The sequence below is a fragment of the Falco peregrinus genome, chromosome 5 (genome assembly GCF_023634155.1).
Source record: "Falco peregrinus isolate bFalPer1 chromosome 5, bFalPer1.pri, whole genome shotgun sequence".
Classification (NCBI taxonomy): domain Eukaryota; kingdom Metazoa; phylum Chordata; class Aves; order Falconiformes; family Falconidae; genus Falco; species Falco peregrinus.
Genome location: NC_073725.1, coordinates 3,493,770 through 3,501,622, shown reverse-complemented (window position 1 = coordinate 3,501,622; position 7,853 = coordinate 3,493,770). Strand labels below are relative to the sequence as shown.

Below are 7,853 nucleotides of genomic sequence, written 5' to 3'. Positions count from 1 at the left end.
CACAACCAGTTCTCTGACCCAAACAGATGAGAATCCAGCCTGGCAGAGCAACACCTGTAGCACGAGGTAGAAAGGCCAGGCTCCAGAGGCTAAAGAACGCCCCGTAACTCCAGGCACCGCGCTCCAGGCCAGTGCCCTGCATGTATCTTTCTTCCTCACACAAGGAGCACAGGAACCGATTTCTGGCACTGAGGGTTCCCTTCCAGGGATTACCTGGATGACTGGAAGCCAGTCGCCCACCCGAGGCGAGCTGGCCGTCTCCCCAGCGTCAGTGCCCACACGGAGGCCAAAGCCACCTCACCGAGTCAGAACCTCCTGGGCAGGGCGCAGGGAAGGCCCTCACCCGCTGCTGCCACGACCGAGCCCTGGGGACCACAGGGTGCCTGGCGGGCGGCCCCCGGCCCCGCCGGCTCAGCCCCGGGTCACACCACCCGCTCGGGGCTTCCTCCGGCCCGGCCCTGCCAACCTCCAGGCGGGAGCCGAGGCCGCCCGCCCCCGGGCCGAGCCCGAGCCCCTCCGGCCGCCGCCCGGCCCCTGCGCGGGCTCTGTGCGGGCGCGGGCCCCGGCAGGTGTGGAGGCGGCCGGGGGCGGCCCCCGAGCGCAAAGGAGTTAACAGGACTTTGTGCCGCTTCCCGCCCGCGCCTCCTCCACCCGCCTCATTACCTGCGCTTCGCCACTGCCGGAGCCGCGGCGCGGGAGCGGTGGCGGCTCGGCCGGGCTTCCTGCGCCGCCCGGGGCTGCCCGCGGCGGCGGGGCCCTTCCTGCCCGCCCGGCGGGGCCGCGGCGTGCGGGGGCCGGGGTGCGGGCGGTGCGCGCCGGCCCGCCCGTGTGCCTGGGGGGGGAGCGGGGCCGGGGCGACGCGAGGGGAAGGCGGGCGGAGCGGGCGGGCGAGCGGGTCTGCGCGCCGCAGCCCGGCAGGGATGCGGCATGGCCGTGGGCTCCGTGAAGATGCCGTCGCCGTGTGAGGGCGCGGAGCTGGCGCGCAGCTGGAGCCCCGGCGGCGGAGCCCACGAGCCGCCGCCGCCGGTGCAGCTGCGGCAGAAGCTGCGGGAGCTGCCGGCGCTGCTGAGGAGCGGGCTGACGCTGCGGAGGAAGAGCGCCGCCGCCGCCGGCCGGGTGAGTCAGGCTGCGGGCGCCCGGGGCAGCATCCCCGCCGGGGCCGCCCCCCGCTCTGCCCGCCGGGCGGCGGTGCCCGGGCCAGGCGGGGCGGCACCCGCAGCGCCCCCGGCCGGGCCGCGGCAGGGGGGGGGGGGGGAGGCGCGGGCCGCCGGCTCTGGCCCTCCCCGGGGGCCGCCGGCCGGGCGGCGGCGCGGGCGATCGTGCGGCGGCGCGGCTGCTCGGCAGCCCCGGGCGGGGGGTGCCCGCGGTCCGGCCCCGCCAGCTCCGGTAGCACCCGCGCCCCGTCCCACCGCCGCGCTCCTCGGGTGGCGCTGCCCCTGCGCCCCGCCGTGTGGCACCGCCGGTGCGGGCCGACGGGCAGGTGTGCCCGGGCTTGTGCACACGCGAGTTCAAGCCGTGAACTTCAGCGTGGACGCTGCAGTGCCTTTCTGGGCACGGCCGGCCCCATCGCGCCTGCCTGCCGGGGCTGCGGCCGTGGGGGCCGGTGGGCGTCGTGGAGATCCCCGGCCACAGCGCACGCCATCGCCCTCGTCTAGGAAGGCTGGTGGCACGGCCCTGCAGGCCGGGCACCGCGGTACGGTGTGGCACCACCGCCGCCGGGAAGCGCCTCACGCCTCTGGAATCTCCCAGTTGTGACTGGAGCCACATGGCGGGGTGGGATCGGGATCGCCACCCAGGCACGGCGAACCTTACTTGCGGGCCCAAACTAGACTGCAACCCGTCATCCGAGTAGCCGAAATGAAGGAGTGGGTTTACCTGCGTGGGAGTGGGCTTGTCCAGGTGCGGGATCAAGCAAGCTGCCCCGTGGTTTCGGTGCACCGATAAGTGCCCCTGCAGGGAGTTAGTGGGGAGAAGTCAGCGTGGTGTGTATCTGTGTCTTCATCCACTTTGCAGTACTTCACCCGTGTAAACGAATGTTTTCTCTGCATTGGGAAGTTCTTGTGAAATACAGTGGGGTGTGAATTTAAAGCCAGACTTCCTGACTGATTGCTTTGTTATAAGAAGATATACAGGCAAGGAAGATAGAAGATTAAGGTAGTATATGAATTTGCAGCATAATAGCTATTTCTGAGCAGTGTTTTGATTCAGGTTCCTGTTCTGGATTTCTTTCTTTCCTCAAGTGAGCTTAACCCACAGAATCAAGCAAGTCTGTGTGGAGATGCCTAATGATTTTTATTGTTCAGGTGAAATAGTAACCCACTTAACAAGTTGTCCATATAAACACAGAGCTAACAGGAATCAGTTAATTTTAAATAACCAAGTCTTGCCCTGCCCTAACAGGATGTTTATGACTGATATCTTTCTTCCAATAAAGATGAGTCCTTTTCTGAGTTGCATTGCATTTGTTCCACTTTAACAGCGTACTACCAAAGGAGTGGAGTGCAGTGAAGAGGTAAGAAGCAGTGTGGAACCACTGCTGGTAACAGTGTTTGTTTGCAGGCAGGTCTGAAATACTGGTTTAGCACAACAAATTTGTGATGCTTCAGGGAGACGCCACGCGGGGCAGGCTCAGGTTTATCCTCATACCACTACTGAAAGCATTTGACAAGTGACTGGTACAGCAGTTGTTACTCTGTAAATATTTTGAGCGTGTGAGTTAACACCCTGGTGAGAAGCCTGGGTAGCTCCTGGGTCAGGCAGCCTCTCTGTTGCGCTTGCTGAAGCCTTGGACCCATCTTGCTTCATACAGTCCCAGCTGAGGCTCTGCCTGTCATTGCTGATGTACCATGTTACAGACCAGCAAACAGCACGTGACAGATTTAGTGGTGGTGTCATCTGTGGCTTCGCCTCCCAGTACCCTGTAGGTCATACTGCAGAGTTTTTTTTGAACTGTCTGTCCTGGTAGGAAGAAGACTGGAGAGAAGATGGTGAGTTTGTAGGGCAGTCTGAAGTCAACCCAGCAGATCTTGGATCGCTGGGTGATGCTGTGTGGAGATGCTGTGTGGCTCCAGCAGGACCTTCTTGCCGGTGGCTTTGTCCCGGGTAGAGAATGGGACTGCTGTGCTCTACTGTATCTGGGTTTGCAGGGATTCTCCCACAGATGGAATTATTCAGCAATGCAAGTGCCTAGTGGGGTGTTCTGAGGTGCAGGTAGTGCTAGGAGTCCAGTAGTGATGTTAGCGTTGCTTGTTCCCTTTGGAAACAAAGTGGACACCTGGGTGCATGAAGGGTCTGTCCTACGCGAGCGGTTCCCCAGGGAGCAGCCTGCTCTGTCATTAGTGCCCTGTGGTGATTCTTGGCCGTTCCATGCACATGCGTTCCGCCCCACTGAGAAATGGAATTTTAGGGGCATGACACTTTCCACATATTTCTGTTCAATGTAGAGAATAACTTGAACCCTGAAAATGACAGTATTTGAGAGAGTGAAAGGATATGTCAGAGTAATAAAGTACAGCTTTTTTTTCCATTTTTATACTTTCCCTTTTAAGCATAACTTGTAAATTAAAAAAGTCTTAAATTAAGGTTGGAGAAAGGTTGAATAAAACAAATATGGAAAAAAGATGCTTTTTTTTTTTTTTTTCTTCACCTCAACAAAATATTTCAAGTTAATCCAAAGTTAATTTTTGGAGGGTTTTGTTTGCTTATGAAATCTCCCTTCACTCTATCCCTTTGAAAAAAAACAAAACCCCAACTTAGTCTGATCTTCCTCTCTGGTGACTTTTTCTTTGTGCTTTTTTGTTTGCTCAAACACCAAGCTGAGAGTCTTATTTGTCCAGCTGGTTTCATCAGGAATGTTGCTCACTTAGGTGAGCTGTTTTCAAGTAAATGCTGACTAGCTGAAATTCTGGCTTGTTTAATTTCCTAGAAAAATATTATGACCCCTGAACAGGGGGTCTGCCTCTGATGCTGGCTTGCTGAGGGACCGCCTGCAGTGCAGTTTGCGTCCACATCTATAAAGCGGGGATAATCTGCATGTGTGCATGCTTGGGGACTATGGATAATAAAATAGAATGGAAGTGTTAAAGGTGCTATAATTGTTTTAAGGATGTACTCGACTGCATGCTGTTCAACCACTTCCTGTGGTGCAGGGAGGAGGAAAGCATTGAATAGTAGAGAGTAGTATACCAAAAAAACCTGAATACATTTTGCAAACCAGTATGGGGTGGAATAAATATTTTAAATCTGTTTGGGTGCCTCAGCCCTTGGCCCTTGGCACTAGACTATCTAAAAATTGGGACCAGAGATGGGGGTAAATGAAAATGTAGTGTAACAAAATAACTGTCTCCCTCTCAGTTCAGTGAATCCAAAACCTGGAGTACAAGTGGGTATTTTTGGCTTACTGTGCTGGGATATGTTTAATTTTAATACATGTGAAGAACTTAGGGGTGGAAAAACACCTTGTAGAAAAGCTGCAGTAACTGTTCTGCTTGCCTGTTTGTGCGCTGTGGAGCCGTACTGTACTGCTTCTGCCGTTTAGGTAAAAACAACCTCCAGTTCCTTGGCTAGGGAAGCCCAGTGCTTTCTTTTTTTTTTTTAAGCTCCTGAACTTTGAACTGGGCATTGGCCTTGTCCCTGATGGTAGGTTTTTTTCTTAAATTTGGTCTTAGGGCAGGTGCAGCACAGATGTCTGAGATGGCACTGGGGGTTAGGCTGCAGGTGCAAGGTGTGGGCTTTACTCCTCATCCTCTGCTTGGTGCTCCTTTGTTTCTGCTGGATAAAGCCGTAGAAAATGATCCATTCTTTTGCTGTGGTAGCTGTGTCTGTGTGTCAGAAGCAGAGGAGGGATCTGTTGCAGTGGGTTGCTGTGCCCTGTGGAACCGTTCCACTCTGCCATATGCTTTCTCAAAATCTTTGGAAAATGGGACCCTTCTGTTTCCAAGCTTGCCTCCCTGAGGTGTGTGTTAAGCGTGCACGTAGTAAGCATGGTTATGTACTGTCTTTGCTGTTCTTCCTGGTGCTTGCCAAAGATGTTTTCCTCCACTCCCCTTTTTCTTGTAATTAGTGATGAAATAGGGGTCTCTGCCCCTAGAAGTACCAAGAATGCCAGCTGTGGGGTCCTGCAGGCACATCCATGCAGCAGTCACTCCATCATGCCAAAATTCCTTTCACTGCACTCCGCTGCACTCTTAGTGGAGCTACTGGATGCCTCCTGAGAGAGCAGGGAAGTGCTCAGAAGTCAGAGGAGGAATTACCTTGCATACGCACACGGACACACACATTTTTAACGACCTCTTCTGCTTTCTATGTTCACGTTTACACACAAGCAAAATGCTGTTGTATGTGAGCATGGATGTTGCTCTGTCACAGTAGTGGAGCTGCAAAACCTTTTGGACATCATGGTGTCAAACCCCATTACTCTGATATTGTGAAAGAACTTGCTGGCCTGTACAAACCTTCACCAGGGGACATGCCTTTTGGCTTGCTGGAAGTTGTAGAGATACCATGACTTCTTGCTTTTTTGAAACCCTGTAATGACTTGTGAGGTTTCTGGAGGTCTTCGGCCAGGGAAATGTTCTCAGACTGTCTTCACCTTAGCTCTGTTCTGGGTGACAGCTTTGCTGTGTGTCTATGTCAGGATGTAAACTTACTGTAGGCTTACGGGTTGAAAATAAACCACAGGAGTTGGGGTATGGATGCTAAAAGTTTACATGAGTTCAGGGGGAGACTGGAGAAGTTCATGGAAGAGAAATGTATTGAACATGCATAATCCTCACCAGGCACAGAAGGTTCCTGAGCTGAAAATAGCCAGAGGGTTGGAGCTATTAGAGATATCTATCATATATTCTGGCACTAGTAGCTGTCATGCTGTTGGAGACAACTCTTCTTTGGCAGGGGAAAAAAATCAAATTATATGCAATCTGTTTTAATTAAATGAAGTATCTGAACCTCTCAACCTACATTTTGCTCAACTTTTATTCATCTCTTGTAAGAGGCTTTCAGTTGCTTATGTCATTCAAGTTACTTTCCTCTAATCAACTCATGCTGTGATTAGGGAAACCATAGCGTTGTAGATGAGGTTTTGCCAGGACATTAGTAATTCACTACTGGAAATACTCAGAATTTCCAGTCCTTCTTTCCATGGCTACGTTATGCTGGTGGTTGATAGTTACATTTTTATTGAGCCAAGCATATAGATCTGCCTCGTGCTCAGGTAATCTTCCCACCAATGACTGACATTTGTAGCAGTCCATATCCTTGTTGGCAGCTCCTCAGCTTAGCAGTGCCTGAGTGACCTTGTATTTCATGCTGCTGAATTACACTTTTTCCCTAATATTCCAGTTCTTGAAGTCACCTAATCTTCTCGTATGCCATTCTATTTATGTTTATTTTGACAATGCCTCCAATTTTGTGCCGTCAACACATTTCATTAGCACCTTTATGCTCATTTGACCAGTGTTGTTAATGAGAAGAAGAGAAAAAAAGTCAGGAGAACAGTTGCTCTGGTACCTATGTTTATATATACTATAGAGGCTTTAATTTTGGAATTTCTTCTTCTCTAAGAAGGTGCGGTGTGTAGGAGATGCTGTACTGGCTGAAATCAGTGCACAAAAATACTGGTTGGGAGTTTTACTGTCAGCAGTGTTATTGAAGTAGGCTGATTGATATTGGTGACATTTGGCTTTCAAGACTGCCGTAGAGGTTCTGCTCAGTAATGTAATACCCCTGTCACTTTTGCAGTTATTATGTGACCAAAAATAGTTGTGGTAAGTAGTCTTGAATTTTTCTTATTGTCATCAGGCTCATGATATATTCCTGCTAAACATTTGATTAAGATAATTGTCTTTCACACTTACCAGGTCTGTGACTGGTGACACTTGAAATGTTGATTAATGAATAAAATAGCTTAGTGACAGTGACCACAGTAGCTGATGGGGAATTTCAGTGTCCCTTGTGTTTATATGCATAATAATTTGTTTCATAGTCAGTGTTCAGTGAATTACTAAATTGAAAATACTTCTTAATTAGCCCATGTGTTATGACATCTAAGAAATTATGCCTGGGTTTGATTAACTACAGTTGAATGAAGTGGAATGCAAGCCTACTCTTCTGCCCTAGGAAGTAACCTAATAAGTTTTGCAGAATGCAAAGTTATTTTTCTCCCTGAGCCTGGGGATTAGTCTGGTTGCCAGGATGATGTCCACTGCCTGTGGTCTTACTCTGGCACTGGGTATGAGGCTGGCAATGCCTGGACTGACATGTCAGCCGCTTTGGAGCGTCCCTGTGAAGGTCCAGATGCAGCACTAGCAGGTGCCACTGCCAGTGCATGGGGAAGAGGTGCCATCATGCGGCTGGTGCTCATGGAAGGTGCATAAAATTGACATTGACCCCTTGTTGCAGAAAAAATGTAGCAGCTTGCTGTAAGCTATGGGACAGGTTCTGTTTCCTTTCCTCGTTTTGGCCAGAGCATATCCTCGTGAGTCCCTCTCTGACCCAAAGCTGGCTGCTACGAAACACGGTTTTGTCTTTGTTGCCCATACTGCAAATTGAGCTCAAGCTGAAAACACCTTGAGTTAATTTTGCCCATGCTCAGTGTTTTAAGTGCTGCTTTTCTTGAGTTGGTAATAACACCTTCAATTTATTGGGTGTTATTACCCACTAATATTATTGGGTTAAGGACTCTGAAAGAAAATATTGATCACCCCTGCACATTTTTGTAATCCTGGTTGGACAAGGATTTCACTACTTTCACTTTTGGTTCTGCTTCTGTTTCTAAGGGATGTAGCCTGCTGATCCTCAGATGTGATGCTGCTGTGTGTGGCTTGGAAACCTATCAAGGAAATCTATGTAGGAAA

General features: G+C 51.2%; 1 protein-coding gene across 2 annotated transcripts in view; it reads left to right on the top strand.

The window, feature by feature from the left end:
• The first annotated feature begins 861 nt into the window (after nt 1–861).
• Nucleotides 862–7,853, top strand: part of RAPGEF5 (Rap guanine nucleotide exchange factor 5) — a 162,213-nt gene continuing 155,221 nt past the window's right edge. The window contains exon 1 of one of the 2 annotated variants that reach the window (XM_055804925.1): nt 862–1,116. In XM_055804925.1, coding sequence (XP_055660900.1) covers nt 928–1,116 — 189 coding nt within the window. In that variant the 5' untranslated portion in view covers nt 862–927. The remainder of the gene's footprint in view (nt 1,117–7,853) is intronic. The other variant, XM_055804924.1, reaches the window with a different exon arrangement.